This window comes from Enhydra lutris, unplaced genomic scaffold (assembly GCF_002288905.1).
Source record: "Enhydra lutris kenyoni isolate GAN:26980312 unplaced genomic scaffold, ASM228890v2 scaffoldscaffold11, whole genome shotgun sequence".
NCBI lineage: Eukaryota > Metazoa > Chordata > Mammalia > Carnivora > Mustelidae > Enhydra > Enhydra lutris.
The window spans coordinates 6,695,784-6,715,668 of NW_019154095.1; the positions used below are offsets into that span (position 1 = coordinate 6,695,784).

The 19,885-nt window shown below is 51.1% G+C and overlaps 1 protein-coding gene across 1 annotated transcript; it reads right to left on the reverse strand.

Moving 5' to 3' along the window:
- Positions 1-6,662: 6,662 nt before the first annotated feature.
- On the reverse strand, positions 6,663-15,899 carry LOC111144381 (defensin beta 1). Its single transcript, XM_022498657.1, has 2 exons — positions 15,796-15,899; positions 6,663-6,811 (listed from the first exon to the last, which is right to left on the reverse strand). The coding sequence occupies exons 1-2, from the start codon at positions 15,854-15,856 to the stop codon at positions 6,663-6,665; spliced, it is 210 nt and encodes a 69-aa protein (XP_022354365.1). The 5' UTR covers positions 15,857-15,899.
- Positions 15,900-19,885: the final 3,986 nt, after the last annotated feature.

Below are 19,885 nucleotides of genomic sequence, written 5' to 3' on the forward strand. Positions count from 1 at the left end.
ATGTTGTTTATTAAAAAAAAAAAAAAAAAGAATAATCATTGTGGAAATGATAAGATTTTGGTCTAAAATTCATGTCTGTCCTTTCTTTCTTCCTCTGTCCTTTTGTTTTTTCTTTTTTTCCCTCAAAATGACTTGATTATCTTTTCCTCATGTGTTACAACATTTTTTCTTCTTTAATAAGTTTTCATTTAAATTCCAGTTAGTTAACATACAGTGTAATATTAGTGTCAGGTGTATAATGTAGTGATTCAACACTTCCATACATCGCCCAGTGCTCATCACAGGTGCACGCCGTCATCCCCATCACCTGTGTCCCCCAGCTCCCCACCCACCTCCCCTCTGGGGACCATCAGTTTGTTCTCTGTCGTTAAGGGTCTGTTTCTCGATTTGTGTTTCTCTCTCTTTTTTTCTCCTTTGCTCATTTGTTTTGTTTCCTAAATTCCCCATCTGCGTGAGATCATATGGTATTTGTCTTTCTCTGGCAGACTTATTTTGCTTAGTATTATAATCTCCAGCTCCATCCATGTTATCAGAAATGGCAAAGTTTCATCCTTTTTAATGTCTGAATAATATTCCATTGTGTATGTATATACCACATCTTCTTTTTCCATTCATCAGTCAAAAAGGTGAAGAGTCCATGTAAAAAATGGGCAGCAGACAGGAACAGCCTTTGCTCCAAAGAAGTCATCCAGGGTACCAACAGATACATGAAAAGATGCTCAACATCACTTACCATCAGGAAAATGCAAATCATAAAACTGGAATGAGCTATCACCTCACACCTGTCAGAACAGCTAAAATCAACAAATAAGAAACAACAGGTGTTGGCGGGGATGTGGAGAAAGGGGAGCCCTTGTGCACGATTGGTGGGAATGCAAACTGGGGCATCCCCTTTGGAAAAAGGTATGGAGGTCCCGTAAAAAACTAAGAATAGACCTACTCCACGATCTAGCAATTGCACTAGTGGGCATTTACCCAAAGAACACGAAAACACTAACTCAAAGGAATACATGCACCCCAATGTTTATAGCAGCTTTATCTACAACAGCCAAACTACGGACACAGCCCTTGTGTTACAACACCTTCATGAAGCACATCTAGGTTTTAATATCTTGTCAGTCCACACTGTTTCATACACAATCACTCTTTCCCTTCAGATTCTCCTTTTCCCTTGTCGCCACTGACTACTGTGTTTTTGGGAAATTCGGCATCTTGCTATCTTCGTGGCGTCCCCAGGGAGTCAGCCCTCTGCAGAGCTGCACTATGTCACCCTCTCCTCTCCTGGTGGGGAGCGCACCCTTCCCGGATATCCTGCTCCCCGCTTCTGTGGCAGCGGGTGACCTTTCCAGGCTCGACCATCATGGAGTTGTGACTAAAGAGGGCACACATTCCCCTGGGGCACAGAGCAGGCACAGGGGAAAAACAGGAGAGCTTGGGGCTGTGCTGGCTGGGTACTCCAGATACCTACTGTTTGCATTCAAGGATCTGGATGGTTCCGGCAGGGACCCTGGGAATGGCTGAACTTAGGTCACCTCATTATCTGTCGCCACTGGCCACCTACTAGGTGATAAGATATCAAAAGATAGGGCCTGAGGGCTGTTGCCTCCAGTGGGGGCTGGTGGGGAGAGTCTGAGCCTGAACCCAATGTCCCAGGCCGGGGGTGGAGGAGGAAATCTCCACAGGGCCCTCCGGAGAACCAGCAAACGCAGCCCACGAGATGGTTAGGGAAGCATCGATCAGCAGCCCAATGGAGCAGAAATCTTGCTAATCTAGCAAAGTGTGTTCTTCTGGAAGAGAGAGAACATTGTGCACCCCCCCATCCAAACGACTGAGTAAGAGGAAGAAAGGCTGCGGTGGGATCCCCTTCCCAGCCCTCACACACCCCCCAGCTCAGGGCAGCCTATGCACGGGGACAGGAATGTCCCATAGGATGTGAGACTGAAGTTTAAGAGAAGACAAACTACATCTTCATAACCAAAGGAGATTCTTCAACAACCCAAAGTTTCCAAAAAGTTACGAGGTTGGACCAAGGCACCATTAGTGGTTTTGGTTTGTGACCTGATGAGTCGATTCAAACCAGTGATATTTCACGGCTTACTTAGCATCCTTGGCATGATTTTAAGGGAGGAAAATCAGGGTCCAGGAGGTGGTGGAGAGGGGCTGAGACCGGCTCTCCTTCTATTCCCCACCACAAACGGCTTGCGAGGTCTTGCTCACGTTCAGCTGTGATGGTTCTAGCTCTGTGACCTTCTGAGCCTCCGACGACAGGTGACATCTCTTTCCTGCACACATATTCTGATTCAGCGCTGAGTCAGACCCTGCCTGTCATGGATGGAGTCTTCAACCCACAGAGGCAGAAAAACCAGCTTGATAGTGAGCCAGGCAGACGAAGTGGTGGACGGCCGCTGAGTCAGCACGAGACTTAAGTCATCTCCCCAAATGCTCCTGTCAACCCTGGGGGTACATTTATTCAGCTAGGAAAACTCCTCAGGTATTTTTGGGGGCACAGAATGAATCATTCCTCCCCCTGTCCCTTTTTTGTTAAATGCTGAGCCACAGTCTCCAGGGACCCATGACACCCTGTGGGGTTAAGGAACTGAGAGCAACAGCAAGGAGCCATGGAGAAGAGAAGGGGTTGCCCGCGGCATCAACCTTTCTGGGGCACCGTGGTGGGCTTCTCTTGAAGGAGGACCCCTTGCTGGTTTGGGAGAACCCAAGTAAGATGGACGTGGATAAGGACACCCGCATCCCCATTCTGCTCATCCTCCTGAGCATTTTCACAGTCACCCAGCCCTCATCTGCCCGCGGGGCACCTGACCCCCGGGGAGTTGGCTGCAGGGAGAACAGATCTCTACCCTCCATCCAGTGGCGGCTCTGTGAGCTTGGTAGCCTTTGATGCCAGCCCTGTGGGGAAGGCTGGAGGGCCTCTCCCGCTCTGCTGAGCCCGGGGCTGGCTGCCAGTGGAACCCGAGTTCTAGGAGGAGGACATCGCCGATTTCTGGTCAGAAGCCTTGGCAGCATCCGAAAGAGGCAACTCAAAGCAAAGGAGCACACAGAACGCCAACAGCCACCGAAACTTCCCAGAAGGCAGAGCCCAACCGGGACAGCCAATCAGCCCACGGGCCAGCGAGGGGCATCTCCTAAGTCCCCTCTGGGCTGTGACTAGACATGCTGTTCTTGACACCAAGCGTTCTGTCTTCTTCCCTGAGATGGTCAGTCAGGTGCAGCCACCTGGAGATGGGGGAGAGGCTCAAGGCAACAGAATGTACCATGTACATGTACCTCGAGACAGGAGGCCCAGCACACCATGCAGGGGCACACGGAGACAACACAGTGGCCAGGAGGCACGTTGCAGGAAGGTGGGGAGACCACTGCTTTTATTGGAGTTTCTGAGGAAAGGCAAAGCAGGGCAGGATTCCCAGTTTGGACTGGCTTGTTTGAATAATTTTGGAAGGCTTGAGGCTACATGGGTAGCCTCTAGTTGGCTGGTACCTTGCCCTGGGATGACTAAGGCAGACAAATGTGGTCTCCTGGGGTGCATGGGCGAGACAGAAGAGTGTGGCTCTGGATGAGTTACCTTACACATGGAAAACATGCTCCTTCCCAGGGCTTTACTCTAAGAATCAGCTAGGAAGGTTTTCTGTTTGTTTGCTTGTTTTGTTTTTCATTTTTTTAAGATATAAAAACATAATAAGCAGAAAATAACATATATACAATACGACATTTAAATCAGTGGACTTTGAGTATAGCAGATTGCCTTCCATAATGTGGGTGGGCCTCATCCAATCAGTTGAAGACCTTCTTTTTTTTTATTTTAAAGATTTTATTTATTTATTTAACAGAGATCACAAGTAGGCAGAGAGGCAGGCAGAGAGAGAGACGGAAGCAGGCTCCCCACCGAGCAGAGAGCCTGACGCGGGACTCGATCCCAGGACCCCGAGATCATGACCCGAGCTGAAGACAGCGGCCCAACCCACTAAGCCACCCAGGTGCCCAGTTGAAGGCTTTCTTAGAACACACTCACCTCTCCAACAATGACTTCTCCTAGCAAACAGCCTCTGGATATGAACGGCAACTCTTTCCTCCATCTCCAGCCTGTCGGCCCACCTCCACTAGCTTTTGGACCCTCCGAGTCTCCATAATTGTGTGAGCAAATTCCTCAAGTCTTGCCTGATGTACACACATGCACATCCTGTTGGGAGACCACTCACTGATACCGAAGCCTTAACTCTGAAGACCACCACATGCACGAGGAGCTTCAGTTCCCTCCTGTTCATTCCTCTTTTTTTTTTTTCTTTTTGGAGGAAAGCCTGGAGTAGAGTATTACAGGACCCGTCAGGGAAACCTGTGACAAAATCATGAATGGCTACCACGTCTTAGCACCCATCAGAACAAGAATGCTTCTTCGGCTCCCTGCCGTTCCATTACAGATCTGTCGACCAGACTGGGGGACATGCCCCAGGGGCCCATGAGCCACAGGGTCAGGACGGCGCACTGTCTCCAAAGGAGGCTGTGTGATTTTACTATCAAAAGCTGAAGCAATGCTAGAGTGTATTTTTTTTTAAAGATCTTATTTATTTATTTGAGAGGGAGAGAGAAGGAAAGAGAGCAGGAGAAGAGCAGAGGAAGAAGGACAAGCAGACTCTGTGCTGAGTGCAGAGTCTGATGTGGGACTCGATCCCAGGACCCTGAGATCACGACCTGAGCTGAAATCAGGAGACACCTGGGCGCCCCTCGGGTGTATTTTGTGCAGTGTATGACCTCCCCCCTTCCTCTGAGGTACGTCTGTGACTGGGGTAGGCACCAGCAGGTGGATGAGGCAGCTCCCATGCGGGGCGGCTGACAGCAAGCCTGAGCAGTGATACATGGTACTCTCTCCTGGGGATGTGGATTGCGGTGTCCGGCTTCACCCACACGCTGCAGAGATGGTGAAGGTCCTCGCCAATTATTTCTTGCTGACGTGCAAGTCATGCCAGAGCCCAGCGCCCACGGTATTGTCACAACAGGCTCCTGGGCAGGCGCACCGAGGATGGGCCAGTCCCCATCAGCCACAGCACCCTCACGGGCACCAGGAGTTAGAAGGCGGGCGCTACTCCTCAGAAGGGGAACCGTGCAAAACCGATCTGCTTCAGGGGACATGCCTCAGTCAGGGCACTCAGCTCGGTGACCAGCTCCCTCCTTCCTTAGGGACAGCCACGACAATTAAGCTGGACCCGGGACAGTGTGTGGCGCTCACTCAAATCAGCACTTGCTTTTCAGCTAAGCAGACGCTATCAGAGGAGCCAGATGTTGGCCCTCGCAACTGTTCTGAAGTCAGGTGGATTGTAGACAGCTGCGAGCACGCGCCTGACTCTTGGGCCATCTTCCCTCCACAGTGGCTCAGGCAGTATCATCCACACTCTCATGCGAGCCAAGTGGGGGCTGAAATGGTGGGAGAAGGGTGACACATGTGCATCCCGGGGAAATGGAGGATAAGTGGGCTAGCTTGGCTCGTCCTGTTCAGGTGCAGGAGGGAGCAGCGGCAAGGGCATCATCACAGGAGGACGGGGTTTGGGTGGTACCGGCGGGTCCGAAAGCGCAGGCAGGGCGGGGGGTGGAAAGGTTCAGAGGAGTTTGGAAATGGATGGAAAAGCTCAGAGGAACTCAGAGGCATGACACTGGTGGGGGGGGGCGGGGGTTGGCAAGAGCAGATGAGAATGTGCTCAGCTGCTTTCCCTTAAAAGGGGCAGTCAAGAGTGCCACCCCCGTGGCCTGGGGGCTCCGGGGCCAAATGTCGAGGTGGAGGGGCTGCAAAGATCATGCTTGTCTTTCTGGTTCTGGGACTGCTGTTTCTGGCGCCTGTGCTGCCGGAGGCCTACCCCTCCCCCCTTTCCTGTGACCATTCCTGGCCTCTCTGTGGCTGGGAATCCATGAGCGGTCGCTTTTGGTCCAGCAAAGAGCTCCTGGCAGGGCCCGGAAGATCACCACAATCTTGGAAACCAAAGAATGTGAGATAAACACAGAATGTGGGCTTTTGCTTTTTTTTTTTTTTTTCCCTGCCGGAGGAACTGGATCTTGGGAAACCCAAACCTTGGCTGTCCGAAGTATGAGGGCTTATCTGGGAACCTGTCTTTGATTAAACATCCAGAGGAATGCTCCCAGGGAGGACTTCTCATATCTTGAACAGGGAAGCTGACAGCATGCCTGAGGTTTCTTTTCAAAATAGAACACTCCTGGGGAGAACTGAACACTTCCTTTCAGGGGAAGGGAGAGGCCCTGCACATGGGCCCTGCAGATGGGCTGTTTTCACGGAACAGGCTGCTCAGACCGCTGAGTGTGAGGCAAGCTGCCATGTGGACGAGGGAAGGCTTCGCCTGCCTCATCCTCTCCTCGTGTGTCCTTGGTCTCACGGGCGCCCTCCACGTTGCCCACACCTTGGCCTGACAATGACCAGACACGGCTCAGCTCTGGTCAGCACCCCCAGCCCTGGGCAGTGTGGGCCCTGTGGCCTGGCCCATCTCTGCTCCTGACCCCCATCCCCTCTCAACCTCTTCCAAAAGGAGACAAGATTCATTCTGGTCTGAAAGAGGTATGCTTAAAAAAAGGTCTTCCTTTATTAAAACAGTGGTTACAAATACTTCGTTGGACTTCCCCATCCTTTCTCCGTCGCACCCAGCTCAGAGTCAACGCATGCAGCACTTGGCCTTCCCGCCGTAACAGGTGCCTTCTGACCTGGTGAAGAGCGGGCAGGGGGAGAAGTTACAGGTGCCTCCTTTCCTGACACACATGTAGTGGTCAGACCTCTGGCCGAGACCACTGAGAAAGCCAGCACCTGTAAGAAGGGAAAGAAAATGCTTCAGACTCGTGGCTTGTGGCCATGGTGATTTTAGAACATTTGGTAAAGTGACTCTTTGAAAGCACTGTGAAGCATTTTCTCTTTCAAGACCTGGCAGAGTTTGAGATCTGTGCCAGCCGTGGCCCAGCGGAAGCCGACGATGGGCAGAGGGCTGGCTTCTGAATGTGGTTTCCTCTGCCCAGAGAACTTGAAGGTGTGCAAGGATTTCAAGTTAGTCCCCAGATAAGTATTTTATCACATAGTACTGTTGCCCGAACAAGGCTGGAGTACATTCCTGACCCTGGAGCTCTCCTCAACTCCCCGCACTCCCGTGCTGCCTTGGGATGCCAACCCCTAAGACCAGAATCCCTGCTCCCCCATCTCTCTTACCGCCATCTTCACTGAAATCTGTTTTCCTTTTGGGGCAGGTTGAAAGTATGGCTACCCTATAATGCTTTCACGGTTTGTCCACTTGAAATTTATTCTGCCTTCTTCCTGATATCCCAGAATCTCATAATAAGAGGGTTTCTGGACTAGTCTTCTACTCTATGCAGTAGCTGCCCTACAATATTCCCAGTCAGTGGGGATCAAGCTACTGTTTTGCTTGCCTCTGTTGAGAGGTCTTATGGCCCAAATGGTGTCCCCTTCCCCAGAATGTAAGTTGATATCTTCACCAGCCAGCGCCTCACAATGTGACTGTGTTTGGAGGTAGGGCCTTTCAAGACGTGATTAAGTTTAGATGAGGTCATAAATGTCGTCTCTAATCCACTAGGACATAGATCCTTATAAGAAGAAGACATTGGGATGTATAAAGGGATGTGTACACACAGAGGAAAGGCCATATGAGGACAGGAGAGTAGGCAGCTATCTGTGAGCCAAGGAGAGAGGCCTTGGAAGAACCCTAACCTGCTGACACATTGACCTTGAACTTCCAGCCTTCAGAACTGGGAAAGGATTAATTTCTGTTGTCGGGGGAGACCACCGTGTGCCCTTTTGCTATGGCTGCTCCAGCTGACGAACACAGCAGGCCATCACCAGCCTGGGGAACAGTCCATTCTGATGTCATGTGTCTCTGCCTATTGGAGAGATGGTTCTCATACCATTGGAATTGTCTCTTATTTAATCCATATCCCTGTTACAGCTGCCTCACCTGACCTAGGACTGTGGGTGTCTGATGACTGGATATTTGGCAATGTCTGGGGACACTGTGGGTTGTCACAGCTCTGGGGTGTGTGGGGTGGACATTACCGGCATCTAGTGGGTGGAGGCCAGAGGTGCTGCGGGAGACCAGTGATGTGCAGAACAGAGAGTTATCTGGCCCCAAATGTCAATAGCACCAAGGTTGAGAAACTCTGATGTAGATCAGTGGTTCTCGATGCTGCATACACATTTAATCACCCGGGTTACTCTTAAAAATATAGATTGAATTGCTCTGTGGTGGCGGTGAGCTACTGGCATTTAAATAGCACCCCATAGAAGTGTCTAATGTCAGTAAAGAATCGAGAATTGCTGGACCACTGGTTTTCAAATTTTAGTCAGAACTAAGGGTAAGGAATGCCTTTCTCGAGGCTGGGAGGAGACAGGAAGGAGAGCACGGACAGCGCCTTCTACCAGTATAAAACATGAAAATTATTAGGATTTTAAAAACTTGAATAGTTCATGGAAATAGAAAAACTGGAAATATTTTTCTATTCTTATATTCATATAGAAAAAATAGAACAGTCACTTGAACAAATGTAAAAATTTAGTTGAGATTAAAAAAACTCTTAGAGAACTACAATTCACTACAATATACAAATAAGAAACAGAAAATATAAATAGTCTCATAATGATCCAAGAAACTGGGTCCATAAGTGAGACTCTGGGCCAAGATGCCTTCATTAGCAAATCCTATCAAGCAACATATAAGAAATAGTGTCTACAGAGCACAGTGGTTTTCAGAATAACAAGAGAGAGAACATTCCGTAGTTTATGGTGTGGTGCCGACTTGGTCTTAATTGCACCATCTAAAAAGATCAGCAATGCAAGGAAAGAAAAGGAAACCTATAGCTCAACCTCCCTGATCTTCAAAGAGGCTAAGATCCTATACAAAATATCAGCAAACAGAATAAAACCAAGTTCAGTATATTACACAAAGTTAAGCTTTCATTCAACATTTGAAGGTCAGTCAATGCCTATTAACAGTTCAAGGAGATAAATCATGATCATCCCAACAGGTGCAGAAAAACATTGGAAAAAATCAACTTTGATTAATGATAAAAAGGTTTTAACAAACAAGAAACTGGAGAGAACTTCCTTGATCTCAAAAAGAAAAATCCACAGATGCCTCTTACCAGCAGTACACTTCATGCTCAAACACTGAAAACTTTTCATCTGAGATGGGCAATAAGACCAGCATAATGACTGTCAGCAATTGCAATGAATGTTCTACTTGAGGGTACCAGCCAGGGGAGGAACAGAAGGAAAACAGAAGGAGAAAAAAATATATATATATCTATATAGGTTGAAAAGGAGGAAATAACATTGTCACTATTTGTAGGCATTATGATTATATGCAGACAGTCCAGAAGGAATTAATAAAAAAGTTTAACTATTTTGCTATATATAAGATCGGTATAAAACTCAATTTTACTTCTGTGCATTAGCAACCAACAGATAAAATGAAATTAAAATATATCACCATATTGAAATATCAAATGCTTAGTTATAAATCTAAGAAAATACGATACTCCTGTATATAAGAAATACAATAGTCTTTGATGAGTTCTAGAAGAACAAAATAAATGGAAATGCTATGTGTAAGCACTGGAAGATTATTTTTCAAATGTTAATTTCCCCCCAAATTAACCTGTAGATTTAACTCCATAACATGAAAATATCAAGAGATTCTTGACAAGCTTATTCTAAAATTTATGTGGGAATTCAAAGGACCAAGAATAGCCAAGACACTCTTGGAGAAGAAGGTCGGAGGACTTGCTTTACTGGATTTCGAGGCTAATTATAGATCCACTGTAATTAGACTGTTTGGTAAAGACAAAAGGACAGATGTACAAATGGAACAGGAAGGATAAAGAGTGCAGAAAGGGACCTATACCTGTGTGAAGAATCAAGCTCCTTAGGAGAGCAGTGTGGGGGAGGAAGGGAAATGCTCTCCTTAGAGCTGGTTCTGGGACGATTGGAGATTCATGTTAAAAAAAAAAAAAACAACTTTACTCTTAACTCACACATTAAAAACCATTGCAAAATGGATTATAAGTCTAAATGAAAAATGAAAAATAATGAGTCATCAGAAGACAAAGTTGTAGACTTTCTTCATGTTTTGGGGATAAAAAAAGGTTTCTTAAGATACAAAAGGGATTGCCTATAAAGGGAAAGATAGGACACATTTAGCCACATTATAATCATGATGCAAACTTCTGTGTATGGAGTTTCCATCAGGAGAGAAAACTCATAGCACAAGGGAGGAGAAGAGATTTGCAATGTTATAGCTGACAAAGGGCTTACTTGAAGAATACACAAAGATCTACTACAAGTCATCGAGAAAAAAACAGATAATCTGATAGAAAATAGAGACACGTAGTTTCACATATCATAAAAGCTATCCAAATGGCTGGTAGCTGTATACAAAAGTGTTCAACTTAGTGTTTCTCAGGAAAACACAAATTAAAATTCCAATGAGATACCACTATACTCACCAGACAGCTAAAATTTAAAATGATTGACAATGGCAAGTATTGGCGTGGGTACGGAGCCGTGAGAACTGTCATCCACTGGGGAATGGTGTGGCATCATCTATCAAGATTACAAATTTCTTGCGCTATTATCTGTCTACCTACCTATCATAATCAAACATGAGCATATGCCAGGGCCCACAACATCCCCTTCTTCCTGGTAACCAGCCGACTGAAAGGCACACACAAACCAAGCTGTATTATTCAGCATGCGTATTAACCTGGTAAAAGTCTAAGAAATATGGGAAGTTATTACCACAAGAGTCAAGCCCAGGGGTGGGTGACCGAGAAGCCTGGAGAGAGATTTCTTAGGTGCCGGCTGAGTCCTGCTTCTTGACCTACACCCTGGTCACAGGCTACTCGTTTTATAATTCATTAAGCTGCACATTCCTGGTTTCTGCACTTCTCAGGATGCGTGTAATACTTTGCAGTTAAAGAAAGAGAAAAGTGAGAGTTCCTTCTGAAAAGGTCATCCGCCTATTCCCAGAGCTGTGACCACCCCGCACCGGATGGGTCCAGTTCCCTCTTCGGTCCGCTTCTGTGCGCTCGCTGCCTGACAGCTCCATGGGTAACCCACACCTCTCTTCTCCCCGCTCTCCCAAGGGCGACTACATGTCCTTGGACTTGGTGCTTATTCCCGCTGGTGCTCACGAAGCTGGCCTGAGACCAGCGACCCCGCACATCCCGTGGGGCCGCTGGAGCGCACACACCAGAGGAACGTGGCAGAGGAGACCCGTTTCAAGGCAGGAACTGCTTTTCCCTGGCGGGAAAGCGGGTCTGTTCCAGTTTCGGTGCTTGCGGGAAAACAGGGACTCTTTCCAATGTACATTTCTTGAGCCATACACAGCTGGATTGTCCAAAACCCCGCCTCAGTGCAGCTGCAAACCAGCTGTCGGTGGGGGTGGGGGGTGTGGGAGGAACCGTAACGGGTGTCGGTTGGATGAAGGACGGTTGGCTTCAGTGGCGGGAAACTCGGAAACTCAGTAGGAAATGGGTGCCAGGGGTTCAGTCACGGAAGCGAACAGGACGGGGAAGGACTGGTTCTGGGCAGCGAGCACAGGAAGCGCTGAACTTTTAGGGTCATCGGAAAATCTGCAGAAAGCAGGGACCACCCCGTTCCGTGTTACTGCCTTGGACTATGACCTGCCACAGGCAGATGCTGGTGGCCGGGGAAGAGGAGGGGGGACGGCGTAAAGGTCAACACAGAGGGAGATCTTAGACTTCGCATAGAGGAGCCACGGAGAGAGAATTTCTTAGCGAGCCTTTCAGAGATGCGGGGACAGAGCAGGGGGGAGAACTCGGGACTGGAAGAGCGGTGAGCAGGTTGCTAGCAGACCTCGCTCTCGGCCATTCTGCTCTAAGTGCAGGCACCGAGGTTCCCTTTGTGTCATACAATCAGAGCTCCTAGTGAGGGAGTTGGAAGATAAAACTGGAGAGCTATTGACTAAAATTACAAATTTCTTGGGCTAAAACATCACCAGGCTGAGTTGAGGTAAATTGCCAAAATGATAAGGGTTTTTGGAAAAGGATCCTTGCCAGGATCCACGCCTCCTTTCCTGCCCAGGCCCCTGCAGTGGAAGGGCAGGAGGCTGGCGGGAAGATCAGCAGCCAGAACACCCCCTGCAGGACGGGTCAGTCTGAGATGCGTGAGGCGCAAACACAGACACTCAGAGCCCAAGGAGAACGCGGTCTGGGTTTCCACAGCGCTGGCCGCCGAGCCCCACGGCCTCCGCGAGGTGTCCAGGGACCCGGTGCTGGGAAGCCGGGGAGCCTGGTCTTACCGGCAGAAATAGCTCATCAGAGCCCTCTGGGCCTCAGCAAGTCAACTGAGGCTCCTTCCCGCTCAGGACAGGGTGGTGGCTGGCGTCATGCCAGGGAAGGGCTGCCCCAGAGGCCGTGGGGCATCGAGACAGAGGCTGCTTGTTCACTTCGGAGGCTGCTGCGCTTGAGCCATCCGCGCAGGCTAGAGAGGACCCGACCTCATCTCCAGGTATCTTCTGCTTCTTTGTTCTTTTTTTAAGATTTTATTTATTTAATTTAGAGGGAGGGGGAGAGAGAGAAGCAGACTGCCTGCTGAGTGCGAGCCCCATGCGGGGCTCGATCTTGCGACCCTGGGCCATGACCTGAGCTGAAATCAAGAGTCAGGCCCTTAGCCCACCCAGGCGCCCCTCCCTGAGTCTTCTGAAGCTCTCTGGGGACAAATCACACATGTCGTGAGGTGGTTTTCAGAGACATGCCTCTCGGCTGGCACGCTCCAAGTGTGGTATTCTGTGGGCACAGCTCAGTTTCCCATATGAGGCAGACCACGTGCTTCTGGGAGGCCTGGTTTGGTAGCCGCAGGGCCCTTGTGTCTGAGGCAAGGGGAAATATGTTTTTCTCATGGGACCCAGAGGCCATGGCAGACACATTCCTGGTGACTGTTGCCAGAGGTCAGACTGGAGGAAGGAATTCAGGCTAGCAGGTCGGGGTGGGGATCCCAGAGTGAGACACTCAGGTGTGGACAAGGCAGGGCAGACTCTGAGGGTCACAGGATGAATGAGCAGGCGTCATTTTGGCCAAACCTTCATTTTGAAGGTGGGGAAACTGAAGCCCAGGCGCCCAGGAGTGCCCACAGGGTCCCAGAAAGAAAGGAAGGAGGGTACCAAGGAGTGGCCCGTGCCTCTCTCAGTGGGTTTGGTTGGTTTTGCTACAGGGAAGGGCTAACCACCAGAGAACGTTCTCCCCGCATTCCCAGGGCCACTTTGCTCTCCCCTGATCAGCCTCATGCTGCATAGCTACACCTCCCCACAGCAGCAGGCAGATAGGAAAAGTCGGTGAAGTAGGCTAAGCGGAGCGATAGGGAGCGGTGGGGTCTGTAGTGCCTGGTGGGGGGCACCCATGACAGCTCACTGCCTCTGGGCCTAGAGTATGGCTTCATTTTTTGTGTTCTTAAGACACAAATCTGAATTTTATGTGACACATCCTGAGTTTCTAATGTCAAGAAGGAAGTAAAAAAAATTTTTTTAAATACCGTGGACACCAAATGACTTCCATCTTTCCTTCACTTCTCCGTCCTTTAAGAGAGCCTTCCTGGCCCCTCCAGGCCTGTCAGTCCCCTTGTCACGCGATCCCTTAGCACCCTGTACTTAATGGCATTTCACAACACAATAGTAATTAGATAATTAATTACAAAATTGGGTTTCTTGCCATGCTCTGCTTCTAGAACGTCAGGTCATGCTTTCAAGGGCTGTGGTTTCCTGGCTCTTCCCCTTTTCCAGGGCATTGCCTGCACACAGTAGCTATTAACTAAATGTTTGTGGAGTCAGTGAGCGAGCAGCCCCAAACGATCCTGACTTCGAAACCCCTTGGCTGGGTTCTCATCCAGCTGATGCAGGGGACTGAGCTGTCTCGCCGTTTGGACATCATTCCGTGTTCACGGAAATAAGATTTGTATGAGATAAAAGGGGCAAACCCCCCCCCTTTTTTTACAGAGATAAAAACTGCTAAAAGAGAGTGCCCAGTCATGGTTTCCTGCAGGGACCATGCAACCGTCATTCACCTTGGGGCGTGTGGGCCTGGTTCCCCCTGGGGTGAGCAGCCGAGCCCTAATGGCTTTCCCAGAAAAGGGAGTGAACTGATCCCCCGTGAGGGCTCAGGGTGAGTCACAGTGCGAGGCTGGGACCCGAGCAGCATCTTCTGGAAGCAGCCCTCAGCTCCTCTTCCAATAAACTTGGTCCCATCCCCGGACTGGGAACCAGTGTTGTGCAGACAGGGCTTGCGTGTTGTCAGAGGACAGTGTAGGGTAGCTTCTCCTGGGAGTTTCTGAGCGAATCCTGGGTATACTCAGCGTTCAGTCACGTTGTAGCTAATATTTCTGTATGGAAGGACCAGTAAGTTCAGTCATTCCTGTGTATCCTCGGAAACACTTCCACATTCTCTGCTTTGAATGAGATGCTCACAGTCCCATGTTGAGGGGATCAGCCGAACTCTTCAAGTTCAATAGTGGCTCTCAGGCTTTTCTGAGCTTGAGCTGAACTGCAGCCAGAAATTTCGCAGAGCCTCTGGCCCCAAATGCACACCTGCCCGTGTGGCTGGAGTCAGAGCGTGGTAAGAGCATGGACGCTCACTGTGCGGCATGCCCTCCTACTTTCGGTTCTTTGAGAAAACCGTGGTGGCGACTCTCTAAACCGATTTCTCCACCCCTCGAATGGGTCCCCGCTAGAAACTTAAAACTCTGCCTCAGAATGCTTTTGCACCCAGTTTCCAGATGGGGGGACTGAGTCGTACTTGGAGAAGATGTAGCAGATCTGTACGATGCAGAAAAGCACCGTTGGATCTTTTAGGGAACTTGGGAGCAGAATTCATGCTCTAAGTGACCCCCCCGACCCGCCACGGCCCCCTCATTCTGCAGATGAGACAGCTGAGGCCCCGGATGTAGAATTTGCCCGAGGCCACGACAGAACATGTCCCCCAGTTGCTTCCACCCGCAGCGTCCCACCTGCCCTTACACGTCTGTTCTGAGCCGGGGGAGCTGGTGTCTTCCGGCCCGACGGAGACCTCCCTCCTGTGCCCTGGGCAGATTTCCCACTCCGCAGACCACGTGAGGATTTCCCAGGGAGGATCGAAGACCACCCGTGCACCGCGGACTGCCCGCGCACGAAGTGAGTCAAAGGTGCAGGGTGAGCTGGCTTTGTGGGAGGGGCAGGTGGCACCTGCTTATAGCAGGCCACCTGCGAGGCTCCACCCAGGGACCGGGGTGAGCCCCGGCTGGCAGCCTACACCTCTCGCCCCTGGATAGGAAGCCGGCCCCTCGATGCGGGGAGCCACGCTGCAGGGGGAGTCACGCTGCAGGGGGAGTCCGTAGGCCCCCTTCCACTGGGGATGATTTCTAGAAGTCCGAGACAAAGATGGAGACGGGGGATGCTGGAGCTGCCTGAGACCAGCCCTGCGTCCCTGCCCAGCACCGAGGGCATGGAGGCCCCAGGACAGTCAGGGAGGGAGGCTTGGGTCTGTCTCTCCTGCGGCTGGACTGCCCAGTGGGCCGGAGAGAGTCAGCCTGGGGTGCTCCCAGCACGCTCACCCCTGAGGGTCGGGGGATAGCCCCAGGCCCAGGCTCAGCAGGCCTGCCCGTTGAGGTGTCCCCAGGCCAGCCACTCAGCTCTGGGGATGCTTTTCTGCTGCCCCACCCCCAGGCCCCAAGACGCAGCTGTCCTTAAACTCAGCCCCCCAATTCCTGGCCCCGAGGGGCTAGAGCAGGGTCTTACAGCTCACCTGGAGCCAGGTGGGAGGAGACGAGGCACAGAATCAGCAGCAGGAAGGAGAGAGCCCTCATGGCGGCTGGGAGGCCGGCCGGGATGCCCGGGGAAGGCAGAGAGGCTCCTTGGAGGCTGAGCTGACAGAGGCTTCCAAAGCCGGGAGTGTCTCCGTATTTATAGGGCGGCACTTGCACAATAGCAGAGGTGATCTGAAGGGCGGTGTCGCAATCCGGAGTGAAATTCTAATAAACCACCCCTCACGCCGTTTGCCCTGAGTAGTCCGGGAGTCACGTGCACACACTTTTCTCTGTCCAGCTGCGGCTGGATTCAGCTCTCAGCCCGGAACACCCCCAGTTGGCTCCTCTGACCGGTTCGGTTTGGTTTTTGAGGCTGGGTAATGCAGGTGGGCTTCCTGAAGGAGGCAGCCCAGGCTAGCAGGCCCGTGGTGGGGCAGCTTAGAAAGCTGGAGGAGGTGGCCTCGGGGGGGACACTGCGCAAGGGGCTGCCCAGCCCCCAGCCCAGCCGTGCGAGTCTCTGTCGCTGAGCTGTGTTCTCTGTGCCATGGTCCCAGAGGACACCCTCATCCCTGACAAAAGTCCAGCTGCTTGCTTTTCACTTAACCTTCAGGGTGGAATTTTCTTTCTCAAAATTCTCTGCTCCTGGGGTACATGCTCTCCTTGACTAACCAATGCCAGCCCTTCCTCCCTCCTCCTTCTTCTTTCTAATGTGTGTGTCTCGCAAATCTTTTTAAATCTACCAGCCTCTTCTATCACTTAATGGTTTTTTTCATCAAGACTTTATTTTTTTAGAGCAGTTGCTGGTACACTGCAAAATTTAGGAGCAGGTACAGAGGTTTCCCATCTACTCCCTGACCCCCTCTCTCCTACTCCCTGACCTCCTCCGCAGGGGGCATACTTGTTACCACTGACGAACATCTACACATCGTTAGGAGCTGGAGTCCACAGTTTGCATTAAGGTTCACGCTTGGTGTTGTGCATTCTAGGGGTGTGGACAAAGGTATGATGACACACATTCACCATCACAGTGTCACGCAGGTAGTATCTGTGCCCTAAAAATCCTCGGGGCTCCACCTCTTCATTCCTCCCTCCCCCTAACCCCCTCAACCACTCTCTCCTGTCTCCATAGCTTTGCCTCTTCCGGAACGTCCTATGGGTGGAACGAGACCTATGCAGCCTTTCCAGACCGGCTTCTCTCACCTGGGGACGTGCATGGAAGGTCCCTCCATGTCTTCTCACGCCTTGATAGCTCATCTCTCCTTAGTGCCTCACAGCATTCCAGTGTCTGAGTGAACCACAGGGTACATCTCCGTCCACTGACTGAGGACATCCTGCTTACTGCCAGGCTTTGGCAATGACGAGTGCAGTTGCATAAACACCTGTGTCAGGTTTTTGTGTGGACGTCAGTTTTCAGCTTGTGTGTGTGAATGTCAGGAAGTGCTATTGCTAGATTGTATGGTTGAAGGTTATTTCGTTTTGTTAGAACCTGCTGAGCCGTCTTCCAAGGAACCTGTGCCATTTTGGCGTTTCCCCAGTGCTGAGTTCCCGTTGCTCCACATCCTGGTCAGCATTTGCTGTTGTCGGTGCTTCCAGATCGGGGCCACTCTCGCAGGTGGGGAGGACCAGCTCCTGTTCTAATTAGCATTTCCCTGATGACCTGTGGTGTGGAGCATCTTTTCCTCTCCAGCCTTTCTCTTTTCCAACTGGACATCTGTTCCTAGGAAGTTGTCCACTACGGCTTCCCAGGAAGCGAGCCCCTGGTGTGGCCTCTGGGAGTCCGCAGGCCTGGTTTCCAGATGGGGCTCAGTCTTCCTGAGCTGCAAGGATTGGAGTATCCAGCCCTCGATTGTCAGACTGGGGCGTTGTGTTAGCTGCTATCTGAGGATCTCTCAAGTTCTCATCAATTCTAAAGATGTTTTAAATGTTCTCTTTATTATTAATTTTTATAATTCTACAAACAACAGCTCTCCTAATGTCTTGGTCAGTATTCTTATTTGTGAGCAACAGAAGCAGCTCTGGCTGACTACGCAAGAGAGGAGTTTCCCGAGAGGGCAGTGGGTAGCTCTCGGGATCAATGCGGGGCCTGGAGAATCTGCTTGGAGCTCAGCTTCCAGGAAGAGTATCCGACCTATGCCACAGATCTGGTCTGAGGCAGCCCGTGTGCTGTGGCCGCTGTGCGCGAGACGCCAGGAGCTGGCCTTCACCACCACCGGCAGAGTCCCATCTATACCAAAGCAGCACCTTCTGGCTACTTCCATGGCAGGCCTGCCAGAGAGAAGGACAGAGGGACAGAGGCACACATAGACTGAGAGATAGAGAGATAGGTGGAGGGGGGGTTGGCATCAGGAGTCCCCTTTCCCTGCCCCTCCCACCCTGAGCCCCACCACTGGTCCCACTGTCCCACCAGCCCTGGGCCTGGTTGGCAGAGCCTCAGTCACAGGACCAGCTGCAAGGGAGTCTGGAAAAGCAAGACCCTCACGTACTCAGCACCTGCGGAGGGGAGGGGCCTGTGTCTGATGGGGGAAATGATGGCTACATGAATGTGTGAGCAGAAGGAGCTTTAGGTTTCCCTAGAGGCACAAGTGAACCGAGCGACCAGGAGGTGTAAGGATTATTAGTGAGGAGAGAAGTAATGGGGGGGGAGCAGGACGGCAGATAAGACATGTGATATTAAGGCCACAGGGGACATGCAGAGCTGAATTGCGGGGGGCATTTGGGAAGGCAAGGGCCGGAGTTCCCCAGGCCAGGGGATGTGGACGCAGGGGTGTTCATACCCTACACCCTCCCTCGCTAGGAGCTGCTCCGAGCAGGAGGCGTTCGGGATGGTTGTTGGGTTGTGCTGCCTGGTGGCAGAGGGGAGGGTGTCGGCTCTCGGAAGGCAGGGGATTTGCAGAAAAATGGTAAAGGGGGCCGTGGTAGTGAGTGAAATCTGTAGGGAAGGAAGGTTTTTTTAGCAAATCCCAGAGAAGACGGACATTTAAGGGAGCACGAGAGAAAACCAGGAGAATGGGGATGGGAGTCAGGGAAGGGAACATTGGGGGGCGACCAAATGCGGAAAACTTTGTATGGGAACAAAGCATTCCAGAGTGTCTACTGGGTTTGCCGGCTGGTGAGGTTGTGAGAGCAGTGACATCGGCCCCGCCTGAGTGGACACGGACATCCTGGCCTCCAGTCCCGGGGCTCCAGGTCGCCCCTGGTTTCTGGCCGCCTCCCACTGAATCACTTCTCCTCCACCTCGGGCGGAGCTGCTTCTTCATTTCTGGCACCTGCGTGCTCAGGCTCCATTCTTCCATCCTCGGCCCTGCATCGACGATGTTTCCTGTCCTCCTGCGTGTTCAAGGTGGTGTTAGGGTACAGGCTGCCTCGCCGTGTGGCTGAAAGCCCCCAGGGGCAGGGTCCCAAGCAGCCGCCGTGAGAAGCCCCAGCCCCAGAAAGCCTCAGACCAGGGAGGGGGCTTTGGCAGTGGGAGAGCAGCCGCCCAGTGGTGGTGGGGTGACGGACCCTGGGGAGGGCATGGGTTGTGGGGAGCGTTGTGCGTTGTGTAAGACGGATGAGCCACACACCTGTACCCCCGAAGCAAGTAAAACATTATGCGTTAAATAAGAATAAAAAAGAAAAGCACCAAGTAAATGTTGAGAATCTTTGCAACTGACAGGGAAGGGGGCTCGAAGGGGCAGGCATATTATTTTATTTATTTATTATTATTAATTTATTTATTTATTTTTATTCTGTGTGATCATTCACTTAAGGGAGGCTGCGTTGTTTTGCCGCTACACGCGTCCTAGGAGCAGTAGGTACAGTTTCCAGCCATTTCCCTTGTGCTTTCATGTGCACCAGACCTTGACCATGGTCTGCTGGGGTCATGTCCTTGGCCATCTGGTCTCTAGGACGCGTCTCAGAGGCCACATTGCTTGCCACTGCCCTGAGGCAGGAGCTGTTTGTGTCAGCTGCTGGTCACACTCTGGGCGCATGAGACGTGCGTGCAAAGGTGAGGGCAGGCAGGTGGGGGGAAGGAGGACAGTGCTGGGTAGCACCTGCCTCGGAGCCCCCACCTTCCAGGACCAGATGAGATGCAGCCTTTCAGTGTGG